The sequence below is a fragment of the Crocodylus siamensis genome, chromosome 4, assembly GCF_052110815.1.
Source record: "Crocodylus siamensis isolate JL-2025a chromosome 4, ASM5211081v1, whole genome shotgun sequence".
In the NCBI taxonomy this organism is placed as follows: domain Eukaryota; kingdom Metazoa; phylum Chordata; order Crocodylia; family Crocodylidae; genus Crocodylus; species Crocodylus siamensis.
Genome location: NC_143398.1, coordinates 203,441,991 through 203,464,004, shown reverse-complemented (window position 1 = coordinate 203,464,004; position 22,014 = coordinate 203,441,991). Strand labels below are relative to the sequence as shown.

At 43.6% G+C, this 22,014-nt stretch overlaps 1 protein-coding gene and 1 long non-coding RNA gene across 2 annotated transcripts in view; one reads left to right on the top strand and one right to left on the bottom strand.

Moving 5' to 3' along the window:
- SP3 (Sp3 transcription factor) overlaps positions 1-19,593 on the bottom strand; it is a 41,487-nt gene extending 21,894 nt beyond the window's left edge. Inside the window, exons 1-4 of the mRNA XM_090045452.1 lie at positions 18,529-19,593; positions 18,089-18,234; positions 17,758-17,886; positions 3,817-5,179 (exon numbers count right to left, since the gene is read on the bottom strand). Coding sequence (XP_089901578.1) covers positions 3,817-5,179; positions 17,758-17,886; positions 18,089-18,234; positions 18,529-18,535 — 1,645 coding nt within the window. The 5' untranslated portion in view covers positions 18,536-19,593. The remainder of the gene's footprint in view (positions 1-3,816; positions 5,180-17,757; positions 17,887-18,088; positions 18,235-18,528) is intronic.
- LOC149867456 (uncharacterized) lies at positions 18,256-20,646 on the top strand. Its single transcript, XR_016442057.1, has 2 exons — positions 18,256-18,520; positions 19,587-20,646. It is a non-coding gene; the product is annotated as an uncharacterized LOC149867456 (long non-coding RNA).
- Positions 20,647-22,014: the final 1,368 nt, after the last annotated feature.

Genomic DNA, 22,014 nt, shown 5'->3' with positions numbered 1-22,014 from the left:
TCCCTAACAGTACTATCCTACAGTGAAGTTAATTTACTGTGCCTTAATACCAGCACACATGTAGACAGTGATGCTTTGCTGCAGAGCGTATTAGTCAACTCCACAGTAAAGTGTACTAAGCCTGGGTGACCAGGAACAGACAACTTGAATTTTTCAAAAGCAAGTCATGCATGACCAACCTGATTAACTGCTATGACAAGAAGGTTGACAGCCTTTGTGGACTGGGATAATGCAGTGAATTTGAGATACACTGATTTTAGCAAGGCTTCAACAGTCTTCCACAAAATTCTCATTCATAAGTTAGGGAAATACAGTCCAGATCAGAGACTCCCAAAATTTTGCTCCTGAAGGGCCAGGGTGGCAGGCCACATCAACAGGCTTACAGGCCACACTTCAGGAATTCTTCATTTAAGTGAAAGTATTGTAAGATGGATACAAACTGACTGTATCATTGTGCTCAAAGGCTCACTCTACATGTTCCACATATTATGCAATTACCTGGTTAAGCACACAATAAAATTAGACTGGCTATATGTGTAAATTAACTAAGTCACCTTAAAGAAGGTCCAACCAGCTATAAAGGTATTGCTGGAAAATATGCAATAACTTTATAGCTGGTTTCTATGCAGATTTAATTTACATATGTAACTTGTGCCCCCATGGCTTGGAGCCTCATCAACTGACAGGTGCCAGCAGCACGAGCACATGCTCCTACAGCTGAGAACCCCATCAGCTGACAGGGCTCCCAGTTGCGGAGGCACCCCATGCACCCCCACAGCTGATGCAGTGCACTCCTGTGGCTGGGAGATTGTCTCCCAGCCACGGAGGGGAACCGACCCATGTCTAGGAGCTCCATCAGCTGAAGGGCTTCCCAGCTGCAGGAACTTGCTTCTTGAGGGTCAGTGGGAGACCAGGATCGAGATCCCTCTTAACTGGCAATAAGGCATGATGGGATACAATTTGGAATCCCACAATCCCACCTCCCACTATGCACATGTGGCACAACAGGAGGCACAATTTTGTGAATTATGGATTAGATCCCACCACATCTTTACCTTCACGTATAGAGGGGCCCATACAGTAGTTTTCAATTATTACGTATCTACTTGGGAACAGGTACTGAGTAGGCTCCCCAGGAATCTGTCCTGTATCTGGTATTGTTTAATATACACAATTATTTGGAGGGTGGGACTGAATACATAATTAGCACACTTACAAATTACACCAAATCAGGTGGAGTTACAGATGCTTGCTTGGAAGATATGGCTAAAAGTCAGAATTACCTAGATAAACTAAAAAACTTGTATAAAATTAAATTAAATTCATTAAGGAAAAGCACAAAGTCCAGCAGCTAGAATGGAATAAGTTGGGAAATTACTAGCTATACTATGGTAATGCAGTAAAGAACCTAAAGGGCAAGCTGAATGAGTCAAAAGTGCATTGCTCTGGCAAAAAAAAGAAATAGAATACTCGGTGGCATTGACAGAACTCTCATTTGCAAGTCAAGGGATGTGATTCTTCCACTCTGTTCAACACTGGTGAGGATCCACCTGTAGTACTGTGTCCAGTTTTGGGCACCACACTTCAAGGAAGATGTGGACAAGTTAGAAGTCTAGCAGAGCAACAGAAATGACTAAAGGTCTATGAAACACAATTTTCAAGGAAAGGTTAGAACTAATATTATTTAGTCTGAAGACTGAATTGGGATTTGGTAAAAGTTTTCAAATACAAGCAGCACGGTTATAAAAGACAGTAGCAAAAGACTATTCTCTGTGGCTGCAGGGAATATATTCTGAAAATGTCAGAATACAGTATAAAAAGCAGGACAAGTAGCAGTGTTAAAATTATAAACAAGGGAAATTCAGCTTGGATACAAGAACTTTCACTCTGAGGGTAGCTAAGCATTGGAACACATTACCAAGAGAAGCTGTGAAATCTCCATCCTTGGAAGCTTAAGAGCAGGTCAAACACTTGCATGGAATGGCTAAAAGGGATGATCCTGCCTTCAGCAGGGTGTTGCGCTAGACTTCCTGAGGTCCTTCCAGCACTAATTTTCTGTGATTTACTATCATTAGACACATAGGCTCAACTATAAATCTATACCCAGTTTCAAATATAATCTATTTTTACTAATCCCTCACTTGATCCACCAGCTTATGTGGATTTGTCCTTCTACTTCTGTACCTTATTATTTCCATTATCTTTGTCCACATTTCCTTCTTTACTTATCTCCCTTCCCTAAACAGGTCCTCTAAGGCAGAAACATTATCTGAGAAAAGCCTGGTGGATCTGAATTCATGAGTTGACACTGATGGAATACATTTCCCTTTTAAAGTAGCCCAGAGCAAGAAACCAAACTAACAGATAATGCCATTGTTCCATGGCAGTCTTTACTCCCTCTACATATACCTTCTTGTTTGTCTTCCCTATATCTTCTTGTCATTTTCCTCCTATCCAGGGATCATGGTTCTAGTACTACCCCAGAGACAGCAACCTAATCTATGTATATATCCTGTACTAAAGTTGCCACCTTACAGAAATAAAGCTATTCTGATCCCCATTATATTTCAATTTATAAAGCAACATCTTTTTTTACAAATGGTACAAAAATGCTTTTGAAATGAACCCATAGGTGAGACATATACTTTGCTTTATGTATTGCTAGTCTAGAAAATCTTCCATAACGATAATTTCAGTGTCAGAGAGCATGGATGCATAAAGAAGGTCATCTTCACAAAGAAAAGAATTAGGAAAACGTTGGTTGTATTTCAGAATCAACTGTTGGATTCTGGAAGGAAAGAAAAATTGCTAGATACACAATATACTACCCATCACCGAAATGAATATAAAAGCATTATCGGCAGGCATTTGATACCAACGCCTCGATTCAGCAAGGAACAGAAATACACGTCGAACTTTAAGCGTACTAAGTCCCACTGATTTTAATAAACCTGCACTCATCCAATAAAAGTACCCAAGCACATGTGCCTAAGTATCTTGCAGATTCAAAATCTTAGCTCACGTAAGCTGAGTAAAGAAGTGTGTTTAGGTTTCTCTCTCTTCATTACCAAAAAGACTACTTTTAAAAAAACGTGATTTCTTACCTGGACTATAGAGATAGGTACAGAAAATGTCAGAATATATTATAAAAAGCATTAATGACAAATACTATGTAAATAAATTATACAGACAATCACACATATTCTAAAGCACTGCCATCAGATAGATGTTGAGTACTTGTTTTGCCACTACTCATATAAATTCTATACAACTTAAATGTTGATTTTAAATCAGCAGGAAACAAGTTTTATAAATGGCAGATCAATAATGGCACCTCAGGTATCCATGCATGCTTTCAGGTAAGAAAAGGTGGTATACACAAAAGTATGTGGTTTTTCTCCATAGAACACACAGATTGGCTATAGAAAATGGTCCTTTTACAAAGGAAAGAAGTCAATGATGCTGCTGCCCTATAAATCTGATGGTCAAGTTTTTCCCCCTCAATTTAAAATTGTAGCTCTCTGCTTCAGGAGGCTCTGAAGCACACATAGATGCCAGATTAGAAGGTGCTGATGTTCCCTATTTTCATGTGACTAGTTGGAAGGCAGAGTAGCTTACATTTTAAAGAGTTAATCTGACCATATGGTCATTACAAGTCTTCCATAAATCGGCAGTCCCAAGTTCTAATATCATACTTTGTTTTAACCACTGGTATTTTGTACACTTCCTCAGGAAAATAAGGATTATGATTATCAATTGTTCAAACCAACTACATAATGTAAAAAATATATATCACAAAGAGTTAAAGATAAATACCTGCAGGACTGTCAGCATTTTCTCCTGGATGCAGCTGAATACCAGCAGAATCTATAGAGTTTACTGTAACTGTCTGCAGATTTGGCAACTGAGCAGTGCTTAGACTAACTGGAGTTGAAGTCAAGGCCCCACCTGCTGCAACTTGACCAAGAGTGAGAGTCTGCACAGGTGTTAGAGTTATTTGTTGACCAGGTGCATTTTGAATCTGCAAGTTCTGCAAGTTCTGGACTCCTTGCACTTGAAATGTCTGCCAAGTTATCTGCCCAGAAGGGGTCACTGTTTGCGCCTGAATTAAAAAAGTTCCAGGATTCAGCTGCAGCTGAAGATTCTGTAGAGCCTGCTGTGAAATACCTTGACTTGTTTGCACACCATGGATTGTCTGCTGCGCGATACCTTGTACAATTTGGGCTTGACTGGTTGGTTGCTGAGACTCTTGAAGCTGTATGTGTTGTACTATAGGCTGTGCTGCGGAGACCTGAATATTCTGAGCTTGTGTCTCATCTGAGACCGATGTCTGGATGTAATTTCCCTGAAGATCAGAACTGTGAACTTGTCCACTAGTTGTGGTCAAGTTGTTTGCATTTTGTTCCAATATGCTTGTACTGTCTATGGTAACGGGCAACTGTGATGAAGATGACGTTGGCACAAATAAGTCATTATCAGTGGTGGTTTCCGTAATTTCCGGAGAAACTTGTTCACCAGTCCTTTCAGAAGTATCTGAACTATCCATTGCCTGTCCAGTATTTATCAAGTGTCCATCTGCATTAATGCCTGCAGTCATGGTTTGAGAACCACTGCCGAGTCCCAGAGAATCTAGATCAACGCTATTGATAGGTACAAAAGTAATATTTCCTGGCAGACCAAGAGGGACATTAGCAACTACTTGTGCTTGGCCAGGAAAAGATGAACCACCAATTGCAACTCCCTGGACCTGAACTTGACCAGTCTGTGATAAGAGATTCTGAATATTAGGTGAAGGGGTTCCAGAAGCAATTATGGTTTGATTAGAGCCAGGAATGATCTGAATTTGACCAGCTTCTTGATTTATACCACTATTATCAGATGAGGTTGCAAAGCCAAGCTGAACCTGCTGACCATCTGCCGTCTGGATCTGGGGTATTACTTGATATTGTACATTAGACACTGTACCATTTGATGAATCTGAGCCTGGTGCAACAGAAAATATCTGCTGATTCTGCAAACTCTGAATGGGAAGAACATACTGTCCACTTGAAGTTACTGTGGCAGCACCTGGAATCTGTACTATATTACCAGCTTCATCCTTTATAGTGGTAGGAGCTGCAGACAAAACCTCCCATCTATTTGGAGTGCCCGCTAATTGCACGGAAGCCAAATCCCCTGTCTGAACAAAAACAAGAAGGAGAAAAGGATTAAAAGAAAAAATCACAGATAATACACTAGAATATCAAACATTAAATTCAATTCTGTACTGTACTAGAACAATGATTCTCAATCTTTTTCCATGGGCAACCCATCTTACAGGCTTGTAACCTTGCAACCCAGGTTCAGCTGCTACAACTAATTTTCCATAAGGCTTCCAACCCTTTTTCTAAGCACCATGACCCCTAAGCTCAGTAACTGTTGTACTGTAAGTTGGCATATTACGCTTACCTTCGACACAGCCTGTATGTTTAAAAACTACAAAAATACACTATTTTTGTAAGAGAGCTAGTTCTTATATTATACACAATATCAAGTACAACATATTTAAAAACTATACGACTAGCAAAAATAAATAAATAAATGAAAAAACTGGAATGCATTCCCTAGCCGGAAGACTTTTTCACTGAAATCAAACGCACTGGGGTTTTTACAAATGCAAAAAGTATGCATACACTTTGATGCTCCCTTAATTGCATCAGTGGCATACATTTGAAATGTCTGTCTTTAACCACAGACATTTTTATCAACAACTGTTAACATAATCAGAAAACGTGAAAATGAAAAACGGTGCATCTCAGATAAATAAATAAATCTTTAGACTATTACAGATTAAGGAATTTAGAGAAGAAATAAGGAATACATACATATTGTTCTAACCCTATCCAGGAAAGGAAAAAACATGTGACTTTTTTCCTCACCAAAATGAGCTTTTCAACATGAAATATTAAAAATTCAGAAAATATCCTATAATAGCACAGGTATCTGTGCATCCATTTGAATGCTATATCACCTTAAAAACCATTTACTTGAACATTCTTCTTTACCTGTCCTATTATCACTACAACGGATGAAGGAAATCAGTTTACTTTTCACTATTTATGCTGTTGATGTGTTCCAGCTCATTTACCTTGCATAATGAAAAGTGGATTCTTTGTCCTAAGTTTCACTTTCTGATTCTCATGTAAACAGTAATGTTGGGACTGTCTGGATACATTCACTACAGGCAAACATTATTTTTGTTTAAATATTCTGAAGTAGTTTTATTTTGTTTGGTAAGCTTCCTTCTCAACATGACACCTCTCTTGGGCTTAAACTGACTCAGTTTCACTTAAGGGAAGAATTGTGTTATATACACACTAAATTCATATATTTTAATATTATAAAAGCCTAAGTCTGTCAGTCTGTCTGCCTGTCTGTCCATAATGCTTAATTCACGCTCTGATTGGCTGTCTCAGCAATCAGAGGTCAGAGGGGAGGGGGTGAGCCCCAACCCAAGGCAGTGGGGTGGGGGGCGGGGGAGGGGAAACGGCTCAAGCCCTGGAAGTGGCGGTGGGGGAGGCAGGGAACGGCTCAAGCCCCCCAGCCTGAAGTGGCTGGGGAGAGGTGGGAAGCAGGCCTGGTCCCAACCCAAAGCAATAGGGAGAGGCAGGGAACGGCCCAGGCCCCAGCCCTGCCACAAAGCAATGAGGGGGTGGGGGCTGAAGAAGGACGCAGACCTCTGTCATGTGTTCCCCCCCCCATTGTCATTCTTGACAGGCAATTGGCTAGTGTTTGTATAAAACTCAATTAAATTTCCCCCTCTCATAAATACTAGTAAACTACTTGGCACTTGTCCTATGTGTATCATCAAATACAAGCTCATTTTACAGTGTTAATGTTTTAGGAACCTGAGAGAAAACAGGAGTCTGACGATTCCATTCCACCATTCATCTTTAACTGTGTACTGGTTATTTCTGTATTAAACACAATTTCCTCAGGCAACAGGAAGAAAGATTAAGAGTTACATCATCATATACTTAACACATGAGAAAGTCTCTGTCAAATACCAAAACACATCCCCTTCTTTTGAAACGGGCAAAATATCCTCTATTCTCAACTAGCAAGCTAGTTCTCTAAGTTTTGTAAGGAACTCATTCCTATTGAATTGGTTGCTGAAATACATTGGAAATACAGCGATCACTATCAAGAACAGATAAATGACCAAGTAGATAAAGAATCTATTCTACACTGAAGACGTGGTCATCAGTATAAAAAAGGTCTACAAAAACATTTACTAAATGTCAAGAAATACCAAAATAAAAGCACAGTAATCTTGTATTAAATTTTAAAAAATAAGTATAAACAGATTTTAGCAATATCTATTTAAAAAAAGGAGACAGTGATCAGAAAAGAAAAAGAACTAATTGTGTTAGAAAGCTACCTAAAATTTGTAGGAAATTATATACTACTGTGCACAATGAAATAGTGGATGCCAAAACTATAACTGAGAAGAGTATAGCTAGCAGTGGTGTACCCTTACATGAAAGCCACCCCTCCAATCCTTATTCAAGCTGGACCCCCTTCCTACACTACTCCAATCCTCAGTACTACTTCCCCATAGCACTTCCAATGGCTTCTGCCCTTTTCAGCATGGGAACTCAGGAACTCACATCTTCCTTCCAGAAAAGAATCACCTCCTCCTTACCTGGGTACAGTTCCCAATATTCCTCTCCTCACTCTATAGTTTTGATTCAACACTTACTAGGTCCACTGGTCACTCCATAGAGATAATGGGGATATCCAGGAACAAGAAATGCCCACTAGTCACATGCGCTGCTTCTACAGCTGGCTGTTAGGGCTTATCACATGAATCGCAAATAGTGAGGGGCAAAAAGAGGGTAAAGCTTTCACAAACCTCTTGGTGGTATCAGAACAGCAGATACTATTTCCCTGTATAGTAGGTATTCGATACCAGTGTCTACCCCAAGCTAGTATCCTGCTCTTCCAATAAAGTCGCTTTTACTGTTTTGCCCTTTTCTCAGAGGCTGAAGAATTGGCTAGAAAATTGGCATGGTAGGTCTTGCTAGCAATCCCTATGGTAACAGTTCCTACCACGGAGGCTCTAGTCATGCAAAAGACCTACAAGGAATGATGTCTAAAGACTACTACTGATCTCAAAAAATTCAGTTTTAAAGCAAGCTCTCATCCATATCCCAGCTCTATTTAACACTGTATGCAGAGTGGTCTCTCCCCATTAACTGCTACTCAGAGCCACAAAAAATGCTTTGGATACTGTCCCTTTAAGACCTGGGGCCCAGAGCTGTTCAGTTCCAAGCAATCTGTGCCAGTCAGGGGTGGTGGAGAGCCTGAAGGCAGCAAAGGGCTGGCCCTGCCAAGGAGGGAGGAACAGGAAGGGAGGGAAAGTTAATAGGAAGCAGGTGACAGTTTCTGCCTTTATGCACTGGAATTGCAACAAGCTACAGAAAGAGACATTGACCTCTGGATGTGGTTCTTGTCACTGTACTCACTCTGTTTTCATGAAAATGAAAGTCCTGATGAGTAAACCATTTTGACAGTCATGGAGTTTTGCTCAGTTTGTTTAGAAGAGGCAACAGCAATCTAAGTCAAACTGAAGGGTGGGGAAAGAGAAAGATGCGCACTCTTAAGGAGTGACCAGAAGTGGAGTGGGGAGAGGTTGAAGAAATATTAATGAAAGCAGGAGCCCTGGGAAGAGGGGGAAGAGGAAAAAAAAATCCTTAAAAATAGATGCATGTCTGTTTGCACACACTGCAGAAAGCCAGGGGGGACCACTTCAGGGCACAACACCCTGAGCATTCAGTTCCCTGCTGCTAACAGAGCCACCAGCAATCCCTCTACATTGTCCTACTTGGGAGTCCTTTGTAGAAGAAAAGTATTCAGCACAGCAGGGCTGTCAGAAGCTTTCCGTCAGGTAGAAACAAGGACGACTCCTGGCCAGACTCTATAACTGACATTGTTTTCCCACCTAATTTCAAGGTTGCCCCCACTCCTAGAAGGGAAGAGTCACAAATGTTGCTTCCAGATTCTTCAATAGCCTGGATATTCTGAAACACAGTGAAGTGATGTTTCCCCCTTAATTGCTCTGAGCAACTTAACTTTCCCTCCTCCACATTAACTTCTACCACTGGCATGTGAAGCATGTCCATCCCTAATAATATAGAATATCATATGACATGGGAATCCCTTCCTTTGCTCAGACTTCCTTCCACCACTACTTCATCATCTACAACCTCTTCATATTTTTTGCCCCCTCTAATGATATGTTTGCCTAGTTGAGAAGAAAAGAGAACACAAATTTTAATTGAAAAATATCACCTTGAATTTTTTAAAATGTGATTTAAAAACAATCCCAATTTAATTGAAAGTGGCCAATATGTACCATATTTACTCAAATATAAGATAACCCTGGATGTACTATGATGTCCCACTAATTAGATGCTATATGTGGAAAATGTAAAATTTTTAATAATTTTCCAGGTCCAGAATCTAATTATTGGAAGTTGACCTTGAATTTGTACCCCTTCCACTGCTACAGCAGGGAAGAAACGGGGGGGGGGCGGTAATCAGGTAGCCCTCTTGGCTGCCACCAACCTCTTACCCCTTATAGCCCATTACCCCCACCTCCTCCTTACTGTCAGACCTTGTCTCCCTGAGCACATGAAAATGAAGGGCACGTTTGAAAACACTGACCTTGAAATAAGTATGCCTGTAGTAAAATACTATGACTACCCATAAACTTAGTTCATCCAGAATTCATGCATTTTGCCATTTCTGAAATGGCTGCAAGTTTTAGCACAGGTACTCCATAAACATACTTTTAAGCAGAACTTTTGTATCTATTTCTATATAGTACAAACTATGCATAATATTAATCCAAAGTCAAGAGGCTCATGATTTACCATATAGTTCACTGGGCTGGGCTCCAGCAGAGTCAACAGTATTTCAAGCCAGGGTGACCCCACAGTTCAGCACAGTTCAGTATATGCATGTACTCCAGATACCCTTCAAAAAGGGTCCATGTGCTAATTAACCTCCTCCCCAGCTTGCGACTAGAACCAGGTGTTCATGTCACAGGCCCTGGGATCTTCCAAAAATGTATATCCATATGAAGCACAGAGCAACCTGGTATGGCTCCACCTCAACAAGGATTCTTGGTGAACTGTTTGGGGCCATTCTGGGGATGTCTTTCAGACATTTAAGGCTGGTGAAGAAACAAGAACCATTGGAAATTAAAAAAAAAAAGCACAGCTCAGCTGTGGGAGTGAAGAGAAAGTCTAAATGTCTTTAATGTAGTGGCTCACTATGACTTAAAAAGGAGTTGGCACTACAGCAAACTGCATTACCATATATCTTATTCAAACAAGCTACACTAAACCTGTCCTTGTGGTAGGTTCTCTTACTTACCTGGCAAGGGAAACACCATGATGATGGTGTTGCCCCAGGTGGTTTTACTGTATCTGGCAGGAGAGAGCTCCTTCTTCCCAGACTTGAACAACCTGCTGTAGTTGAGGGTGGGAACCTGTTCACTGTACTGCAGGCAGGAACCCTTATGACAGTCTACTATCACCTCCCAACAGGAGGATCTCAACTATACATTCTATGGTAATTGGAGACTGTTCTCAGGCTCTCCCTCTAGCTTGCTCCTATTTCCTTTTGGCTAGGGACAAGCAAGGTCAGGGGGCATCTGAACTCCATGGCATCCAGGATTGGGGCTTGCACCTAGGATGCCGGCCATGGATTTGGGAGTATCTGAAGCCCCAAGCTGAAAAGTCTGGGAGGGAGGATACTTGCTGGTGTTAGTGTCACACAGACTTGAACGACTAAGCTCCGCTGAGCTGACAGAAATCAGAATCGATCTAGCTAATTTGGCCTGAGGCACAAAATTTTAAAAAAATTAAAAATCAGCATGTTTGCCCAATATAGGCCATGTGTTTTATAGCCATGGTAAGTGTTGGCTGCATTTAAATTAACTTAATAGTTGGTTTCTATTACTGGGCATGTGCTGTTTTGGCCCGAGTTTAAGAATAAACAATATATTTAATGAAGTGCCTTGTATGCGAATCCAAGACAAGGAGCTTTTTTAGCCATGCTGAGGGAAAAAAAACAACAAAACTTTGTCTTGTATTTGATTAACTCTGGTAATTCAACTTAACAGTCTCTTAGCAGCTACCTTTAAAACAGCAAAAAGCATATCCAAGTCCTTTTCTGTGTCTTTGAGCAGGCTGATATCTTCTAAGTATATTTACTTTATTATTACTAAAATTTCACATTCTGTCTAAACTAAGAACATCTGATGCTTGTGCCATCAGAAACAAGAAAAGGAAGTAAGGCTGTTAAGAAAGGAAGTAGGAAAAGTAGGAAAGAATATTTAGTTAGATGATTTAAAATAGTTACTTTTGGTTTTGTTAACCCCAGTTAATTTAAATTTTTTTTTTTTTTAAGATTCAACATTCATAACCCTTCAATTTAGGCATTAAGGACTGGTAAATGCACCAGATTCCTTCCACTGGTCCTTGAATGCTCAAGATATGGCTTTATGCTCTTGAGATTTGTACTTCAAAAACAGAGCTTTTTTTTTAAAAAAATCAATTTCTGGACCATCTGTAATATATGAAAAACAGAAAAAGACAAGACTATCTTTTACAAGTCATCTTTAAAGAATGTGAATGGAAGTTTCAGTAGTCAAAGGGCTTCTATACTTAGTTCCATGAGGGAACCTAGGAAGAACTACTAGAACAAGGAGCCAATGAAAATGTTAAGCTCTGATCTTTTAGGCACTAAGATAAGTAAATTCTTTAAAGCAGTGTAAAGGTGGAACCCTTGACTCTCCAATGGTGTGATGCAATCATTTTCATTTTTGTCAGTTTGCACACGATGGAACCTTAAAAATTTTATCATTCCAATCACTACCCTGCTTTCCTAGTCTACCAGCTCTCTTCCCCATTCAACTCCAATAGGTATTTAGGCATGTCTTTTCTCAAACAGTTAAAAGTAATATTTCAAGACATTCAGAAAGCAGAATTCCACATTTTCAGACAGCAAAAAGAGATAATTAGTAGGGGTATACGAAACAGGCCATATTTGATTCAGATTCGGCCCGAATCGGGGGACAGTGGTTCGACTTGTTGATTCAGATCACTGTCCCAAATCAATTTGGCAGAATCTCAATCTGACAATTCAATACCAATTCAGAGAATTGGAGATTCAGCCATAGACACAGCTTTAAATGTTTTTTCTACATACCTCAAATACTTCCAGTCCACTGCCGAGCACATGGGAGACGGCTTGGCAATCGACTGCAGGGGGGCCCCAGGTGTCCCCCCAGACCCAGGAGGCACCAGTTGCCAAACGGAGGGGGGGGGCCGCTCCCACACACTCCACAGCAGCCCCGGAAGTAGACCAGAAGTGCTTCTGGTCCGTTTCTGGGTCCAGCACCAAGCATACTGGGGACCCTCCCCATGCTCCTGTGGGATGTTCCATCTGCCCCACCATCTCAGCATTTGAGTCACCTGGTACCTTGAGGTATATAGAAAAAGCATTTAAAGCTGCGTCTATGTCCAAATCATTGAATCTCTCCACACTGATCTGGAAGGTTCCAATTCAGAGAGATTCATGGGTCTCCTGATTCAATTCTGATTCGGCGATTCGGCCACTGAATTAGGCCGAATCAAATCAGCGACCAAAGCTTTGCACAGCCCTAATGACTAGTTCTATAGATTAAGAAATGCCACATCCTTCTTTTATATTAAGAAACTCTCTTGCTTCAGTTCGTCAAAGGCATGAAAAACAAGGGTTTAGTTTACAACAGAAGAGTTGCACCAATTTTCCACCATTCAACATACTGAAAATACACTGTTGAGATTACATATCAGCATAATTTACCTCAGTGTTTTGGGGATGGAAAAAAAAAAAACAGTGCAGCCTGTAGAGCAGTAGGTATAACTCCCTAACAGAGTTGATGCAGTGAAGTCTAATAGCTACCATTCTTAGACCACTCTCAAAATCTCCAGCTGCCCCAAACACAGCTTCCGTATTTCACTAACTGAATAATTTTCCTGGCCACCCTCGATCAGTTTTCCACTTTATCCATTGGGTCTCTCAGATATGCTCTGCACAATACCATCCATAAAGATGACCAAGGGACTATTTTTCTGGGAGGGGAGCAGGGGAAGAAGAATGGTGATGCACTTCGTGCAGCAAAGCTAGTAGTCCAGTCTGCAGCTTAAAGTGAACAGTGAAAGGCAGTTAGCTATATATATGGTTGCTCGCTGATCTAGACACCGGGGCAGACATTAAGCAATCCAAGACTGGTAATATGGACACCCTCATGATAGACACAAGTATTACATCACTCACTGATATCCACATTGCAAACAAAGACAAAGTTAAAAAACCTCTCTGCACTTCATATTCTCCCCTTATAATATGGAAACAAAAATGTTCCCCCACCACACAAAAGGGAGAATAGTTCATTTCTTAATACTCCTTTAAAATGTGTCAAAATTAAAATTTGTAAATTTAGCCCACAGCAACTAACAAAACATTTTATTCTATTATTAGTTATATTAGGCCCCAACAGCCATTATCTCCATGCAATTTAACAGAATGGTTTTAGGATAATACAGATTGACAATGGTAACATAGCTGACATGCAAACATAAACAAATTAATATTGACAAATGGAGATTGTTTAATAATATACTGATTTGGGTATAAAACTGACCATATACTGCAGAAAATGTAAAATCTTACTACTGACAAAGTTCATTCATCCAATATTACTTGAATGACAACGAATGCCAAGCCCTATGAGGAGAGACTAAGGCACCTGGATCTCTTCAGCCTCCGCAAGAGAAGGTTGAGAGGTGACCTTGTGGCTGCCTACAAATCCATCATGGGGGTTCAGAAGGGAATTGGTGAGGCTCTATTCACCAACGCACCCCTGGAGGTCACAAGAAATAATGGCCATAAGTTAGCAGAGACCAGATTTAGACTGGACATTAAGGAGGAACTTCTTCACAGTTAAAGTGGCCAAGGTCTGGAATGAGCTCCCCCAAGGAAGGTAGTGCTCTCCCCTGCTTTGGGGTCTTTAAGAGAAGGTTGGATAGGCATCTGGCTGGGGTCATCTGAACCCATCACTCTTTCCTTCTATGCAGGGGGTCGGACTCAATGATCCACTGAGGTCCCTACCGACCCTAACATCTATGATCAGCCCTTTTCTAGCTTCCCTTTCCTCCAAAATACAGTATCATCCCTTGTCCATGTTAAAAGTCTTGCATTAGTGTTATTAGTTAAAGCAGGACAAACCCTAATCAAGATATGCTTAGCCTCATTTACAGGCATCTATGTTTGGGTTTACATTGGTTTAAATTGGTAATTTTAAAATTACTTAGTTACACTGGTCCAGCTCTTCTCCTGCAAAAGGCTCTGGTGCATTCAAACGTTTATTTTCCATTTCTTCTTTCCCCCCATTTCTCATTATCTTTCTTCTGTTTTTCCTATCTTTCCTCCTCTTCCCAAACTCTCTACAGATATTTATTTAAATGAACACCTAAAACAAAAACCTGAAAACTGAAAACACACACTTGCCATTAATTTAAAACAATCAAAACCAGTAAAGATCATTAGAGCCACTGCTTAACAGTAAATATTTAAAGCCAAGTCCTCCATCACGCAAATACTTGTACACCCACCCAAATTTAAGGACCTGGGTAATTCCACCGACTTTTTTGGTACAACTCAAATGCTTAAGTGTTTGCAGGGTCAGATTCTAAAATAAAAAGGGGACAGCCAAGAGAGTCAAAATAGCAGGGCTACTCTTTCAGATCAGTAAGAGTACATTTCTTTTCAAAGAGGCTTTGGTGCCTGCAGGATAGTATCTGTCAATCTCCCATGAAGGGGATTTCAAGTCAAATGTATCATCCAACCACAGCTGTAGCACCATCTTAGGTAGAGATAAACTTTTCAAACAAGACACAAGCCAGTAAGAACTTCCTATGTTAAAACCAAATGCCATCAGGTAAATGACAAATTACTGATGGCATGCATTAATTGCCAAGCACCTAACATGCTAACGTAGCTTCAGCTTCTGAATGAATCTGGGGTGTTATTTAGAACCCACTGCAAAAACATTTTTTTTTTTAATCTAGAGATGGGGGGAAAAAAAAAAAATCAGCATGAGCCACAGTGGCTAAGCCAAAATTAAAAAAGAAAACATGATGTTCTATAGTTACCCACCCCCCTCCTCCCTCCAGCCAATCACTATAGCTAGTCTCTCTTTTAAAAATTAACTAGACTTCCTCTTTTCCCTCAAAAGTTTTGTAAAAAATGATGGGGATGTTCCCTCAAGCGATAAAAAAAAAAGAAGGGGGGCACTTATATTATCTAAGTTGCTTCCCTTAGCCATATTCCAAGTTTTACATCAGCCAACTTTTCTTCATTAATTTTTCACTGTTGTTATACCTGTGGTTATAACCTGAATACAAAGTAACAGTAAAGCCCAAAGGCAGGGAAATAATCACATGAACTACCTTCTACCGCCTATTAATAAGGCTTGAAAATTCTACCCAATACAGGCATGGCCACCACCATAATCCAGTATGGTAAATGGGGGGGCAGGGACACGGGAATGGCTTCCTTTCCTCATCTGGTTCCCATCATAGAAGCCAAGGAAGGGCACACCTCACAACACACTGCACTTCTGGAAAAGGGAACATACTGGCATTCCTAATAGGGTATTATGCCTGGATCAGGTGCTAGAGCTTCTTTTCACATCAACTAATAGGTGTCTAAAATTTGAATCCTTTCAATAACAGGAACATACATATATCTGTAAAAGAAATCTGCTGCATTAGACCCCTCTCAGTATTTAAATGCTAGAAAAGGGAACGTTTCTAGTTCTTCATCCTTCCTCAGCTTTATGAAGACATTTCAATTTACTCCAACAGCTGCTTTTGGCGCAGAATGAACTTGCCCTGGTTCTTGTCAGTTTCATTGCTACCCACAATATTCTGAAGCACTGAAAAGAAGTCTGATAAGATTCAGAAAGTTTTCACTCTGCTACAGATTGATCAAGAACAAGTATGCAGGAACAGTGTCTGAAGAGGTGAAAAACTGTTGTGTGTATTTACAGTCCAGTCTTCTGAGACCAAGTTCTAGGTTTCTAGGTGAATCAAGATCAAGAAAGTTCTCTACTTGACCAAAATGAGAAATCATGTAACAAGGAGATAGATTTAAAAACAGCATTTCTAATTTGGTTACTATTTGTACTTTAATATTAATTCACAAGACCATTTACACTAAAAAAAAAAACTTTCCCTCCTTCCATCTGTCCCCCCAAAATCTAAGCCCCCCAGGTAGTGAGAGACTTAAGTAAGATGCACAAGTGGAAGTGTGCTTTATAGTTACCATCACGTTTCAAATATGCATCTTTATCCAAAATAAATATGGCATTCTTTCTGTTGTAGTAGAGCCCTGTGTACACTTGATACAGTGGATCAAGTTTTTAATGGGCATTTATGTGCTTTAAGAGGCTTTAATAAACATGTATGCTTTAACAAAAAAACCAATCTTATTAGGTAAAGGAGACAAGGATGGTCCACTGACAAGAAAACAGGACAGAATGCTTTGGGTTTGGTTTTTTGTTGGGTTGGGGGGGGGGGTTTAACGCATCTGTTCCTAGCTCTGATCTATGGTATGACCATGAGCAGCTGCTAAGAGTACTGAATTTTAGGAAGAACCAAGCAATAAGTACTAAAAGTTTCACTCATGTTTTGGTTTTTGTACCATTCTGCTAGTACTAGCAGTACCATTCTGCTAGTATAATACACTGGCACCCAAATTTAGTAAAATTCTGCAGAAGTCATTGTTCAGCTACGGTAGGTTCTTCTGTAAAAATTAAGAGGACAGAAGTACTTCTATGTTCTACATCAGTTGTAGCAACCAGGAGTCCAGCAACTTCAGTGACAATTAAAGGGCCTTAATCCATCAGTTCAATTTGGCCAATTAAAAAACACATCCAAGTTATAAAACCTCCACAAACACAAATACATCCTTTGTTATTTAAATGGTTAAAGAGAAAAAGCCTCTGTGAGAAATGTGCATCCATCCTCCAAGATCCATCCCCTCACCAGGGGTTCCAAGGTCACCCAGGCTCGTTTGAGAAGAAACAGCAGGAAAGACAGAGAGGGAAAGAGAGAGAGAGAGGTGGAAAGTTGGCTTCTAATCTAAGGAGTGCAGGAAAACAGCCTTCACGGAGGTACTGAGTTCCCAGTGCTGCGATCAGCCTTTCTAAACAGCCATTTTACCCTTAAACTACATCCTTCCTCTCAGCCAGCCTTCATTTTGTGCTATTGTTCGGGTGACGGCAAGGGGTGACAGCTGAGGAGCGGGCCCGGCTCCGAGGTCCCTCCCCGTTTGGCGGGGTGCAGGGCGGGATCGTGCTGGTCTCGGGGGCGGAGGAGGCCGGTTTCCCGCCTCTCCCCCCGTTTCAAAAAGCAACGGAGGCGCCGCGGCGGGGGAGGGGGAGCGCGAGGGCGGCTCCCCCCCGGGAGCCCGCCCGGCTCCTCCTGGAGAGGCAGGGGAGCCTGGGGACCCCTCTCCTAGCAGGTCGGCCTCGCGATCGTCCCTCCCCCCGGGCGGGCGGGCGGGCAGTGCCGTGTGTCCCGTCCCTCCCCCCGGGCGGGCTGTGCTGTCTCTCCCCCCGGCAGGCCGTGCGAGCGCGGCGGGGCGGGCACTCACCGCTCCGGCAGACTGAGCGGCGGCGGCGGCGGCGGCAGCGGCAGCGGCGGCCTCGTCCTCCTCCGGCGACGGCGGGCCGATCTTGCTGCAGGTGGCAGCCAGCAGCGCGAGCGGTGACGGCTGCGTGTCCTGCCACGAGGGGCGGGATCCGGGGGAGAGAGGGGCGGCAGTTAGCGCGGGCCGCGGCGCGGGCTCCGCCGGGCTCGGCGCAGGAAGCGGCGGCGGCGGCACCGGCTCCGCGCCCGCCCGCGACGTGTCACCCGCGGGAGGGGGAGGGGGCGGCAGGAAGGGGAGGGCGGGGGGGAGAGGGCCCGGCGGGGCCTGCGCTCACCTGGGGGGCGGCTGCTGCGGCCGAGGCCGAAGCGGCGCCGTTGCCGTTTTCGCCGCCGCCGTTGCCGTGCTGGAGATACTCGCTGTGGCTGCTGCTGTCCACGTCCAAGGCAGCCATTTCCTCTTGTTTCACGGGCTTCTCGGGAGCTGCGGGCACGGCGGGGAGGGGGAGGGGAGGGAGGGGGGGAGGGGAGCGTCACTGACGGGAGCGATCGCCCCCTCCTCCCTCCCCGCTAACCCCGGCCTCCCCCCGCCCTCCCGCGCCGAGCCCTCCTCCTCCTCCTCCTCCTCCTCCCCGCGCTGCTGCCCCTGCCCCTCTTCTCCCTCCTCCCCCTGCTCCTCCTGCTGCTGCTCTCAGTGCCGCTCTCGCCTCGCTTGCGCGCGGACGCGCCGGGGGGCCCGGAGAGCCGGCGCCGGAGCCGCCGGGGACCGCGTACGTACCGGTCATGGTGCGGGTGCGGGCGCGGACGTGAGCGGGGCTGGCGGGCTCGCCGCGCGCGCAGGCCCTGCCGGCGGTGGCTACGCGGCCGCCGCCGGGGACATGCTTAGGGCGCTCGGGGGCTGAAGCGGCGGCCCGAGCCCGAGCCCGCTCCGGGGTTTTTTTCCTATTTTGATTGACGGTGCGGGAAAGCCGAAGGTGGGGCTTGCCGCGGGAGAGGGGGCCCGGCCGACACCGCCGCCCGCCCGCCCGCCTGCCAGCCCGGAACTCCCGCCTCCGCCCGCTCCCGTACGCTCATTGGCCGCGCCGTGCTGCCGCCGCTGCGCTCATTGGCCACCGCGCCCGCCACTCACCCGCCGGGGCCCCCCCCCTGCCGAGGTGGCTTCCTGTTTGCCAGCGCTGGCGCGAGGAACAATGAGCGGGCTCCGCCGACCGGCTCCGGCCGCTGGGCCCGGCCCCGGGCTGCGCCCCGGGCCCTGGGGAACGCTTGTCCGCGGCCACGGGGGTGGGGGGAGGGGGGCAGCGCTGTCCTGGGGCCTGGAGCGGCCCTGCCTCCCTCGCCCCTCCCCCCCGCCTCCGCCCGGGCCTCCCGGGGCCGCGGCGGCGGTTTGAAATTTTCCTCGGCCAGAGCGTCACTCACGGCGCCTAACAGGCGCCTACTTGGGCGCTCCCCTCAGAGTCGGGGGCTTCGCTGCCAGGCGGGGCCGGGGCCCGCGGAGCCCACGCGGAAAAAGCGCGTAGCGGAGAGCATTGGCCTCGGCTGCGCGCGCAAAGTCCGCTTGGCGCGGGCCCGGCTGGTGCCTGGCGACGAAGGGGTCGTTGGCCCTGCTGCCCCCGGGGCAGACATGTGAAACGTGTCCTCTTCCTAATAAAAGCCTTAAAAACCAACGCGAGGCTGTTCTGTGGTGTGACAAAGTGAGAAACCAGAGTAGCTGGGACCAGTAGGTGCCAGCAAGCAGGACACCACTGAACTTTTCTGTCCAGACTCCGGAGGTTGGAGAGGCACCCTGGGATCAGGGTACAAGGCAGCACAGCCTCAACTTGTTTTAATACATTTCAGATTGGAAACTGCAGCAGAAAGCACCTTTACCTACAGCCGCAGCCTGAAGTCTGTTGACATCTGTGCGGGATGATTAACAACTTTCCTTACTTGCTTCCACACCAGCCACTGTAAGCATCTGAGGTGGAAGTTGGGTACTGCAGCACACTCTTGCCACCTACAAACACCAACCTAGAAGGTTGACATAGCAATGACATCTTCCAGAGTGGTTAAAAGTGCTCTCTTGGAGGCTTTAGAGCAGGAAGCAGCATTCTACCGCTCAGGCTGGATCCAGCCTGCAGAGTCATTTGATCGAGCCAGTGGATGTGGGCCTGGCCGGCACTCTCCCCATACTGCAGGAGAAGTGCTGGTGCTGGGCACCTTCCCCGTGCTCACTGGTCTCTGACCTAAACAAGTCAGTCTAGCCCACAGCCTTAAAAGGCTGCCTTAGAAAATTACCCTGAAAATAGTGTACATAATTCCATGACCCAGAATTTTCAATTAGTTTGTTAGGCACAGAAAACCTGAAAATTGGAGGCAAATAGTCCAGAAACATGGTCAGAATCTTGAAATGTGGTTTCTGATATTTGGAACCTTTTTAATGAGCCAAATATTATTTCCCTAACAGATCTTAGCTGAACTATCTTACTTAGAGTCCTTTTAAAAAAAAACTACCACAGGCCACAGAACTAACTGCAATTTAATCATAGTCTGACTTTTCCTCATCTCTCCGTTCTAGCTTTAGGGTTCCATATTGCACATTCCAGATGTACAGGGCAGTACAATGTGCACAATATTATTTTAAGAACACAGGAGACATCATGAGATTACCATTTTTCGTGTCTTTTTTTAAAATAGTAAGCCCACAAACTAAAATCTTAGATGAAGGTGTTCTTGGGATTAGGCTATTTGTTGCCATCTTGCTGTGGGGCAGCTGATTCCAGAAAAGTTATTATTCCTATTCATTATAACTATGTTGTTTTTTTGTTGTTGTTGTTGTTTTCCCCATTTACATGACTACTTGATCTGGTACTAGTCAAACTTGTTAGCAGTCTTTTTTTTTTTTTTTTTTTTTTTTTTAGCAATACCATCATTCTTGTTCAGTCCTAACACAGAACTACCTCAGGTTTTGTTCTAGGCTTAGGAGAGAAGCAAACGTTTTTTTAGCACAGCAACTAAAATCAGTGGGTCACTGAAGTGTATAATAACATTGTGTAAAAATGAGAACTCTTATTGCCCAATAAACATAAGTGTAAAGAAAGTAAGATGAGGCATAAAAAGAAAGTTGCAAGGAAATGTCAGCTGAGGGCAGGTGGAGAAAAAACATGAAAAGAATTGATAAGAAATCACAAGGTACAAGAATTTCTCAGTTGGTTCCACAAAGGAGAAGACAACAAGTTACAGTGTAATGGGGGGAAAAATACAAATGATGAATTCTCTCTATTCCATTTGAATAGCAAAGCAAAGTCCAACTCACTCAGAAACTGACAGTGAGATGATATAATCCTTTATATTTACAGAGTAAAACTCTAAAAGGGTCCAGTATTTTTTCAGACTATGAACCTGACCCACTGCAGACACAAGAAATGTAAACTGCCCGCTCTGAACTAGGAGTAGCTGCTCGGGTCTAAGGACAGAATTGTTACCACTTCCCTTCTCTTATAAGTTGCCTAGCAAACATCTCTCTCTTTATGCTCTAAATAACCTAACCACCACCAGTTGGTGAAACCCGCCAGTACCATGGTGAATTCTGGATAGGTTTTCTATAAATGGTGCCTTATAGTCTGGATTACATTAGCATGGAAGAAAGCAGATGAAACCCAGGAATGAATGGAGTCCCTACAATTAGAAAAAAAAGTATACCAACTTCTAAAATACAACTCTTTCTCAGTGAAATGCAACATCCCTTGCAATGAATAGCAAAATAATTTAGGAAAGGAAGTAATTACCATATTCTAGTAAAACTGAAGGGGAAATTTAGAAAGATCCAGTAAAAGAATTTGGACAGGACATGAAAACACACAGCTCTACTTCTACAGATCTGTAGTAGATCTTAAATCAATGTCCTGAACTCTAGTAATTTAAATTTCATTCAGATGATAGTATCTTCAGCAGCACAAGGACCTAAATAAGGATGCAGATAGTACTTTGTTGGGACTTCAGATCAGTACTAATTCAGAAAGATGAGCAGCATTTAACAGGAGGTATGTCACCGTTTTTCTGCCTACCTTAAATGCTTCAAAATGCTTTTCCCTCTCCTTTCTCCTCTTTCTTTTTTTCAAGTGCCACACACTTTGCAAGTGCTACTAGAAACAAAAGCAACAACACAGCTCTGACGCAAGCTCATTAAACTTACTAAAGCTCAGTTCTAGCCTTCCCTCCCTACCAGCAATTAACTTTAGGTTGTACCAAACAAGGTATTTATCTGCTATTTGTTTTCCCCCTCCCT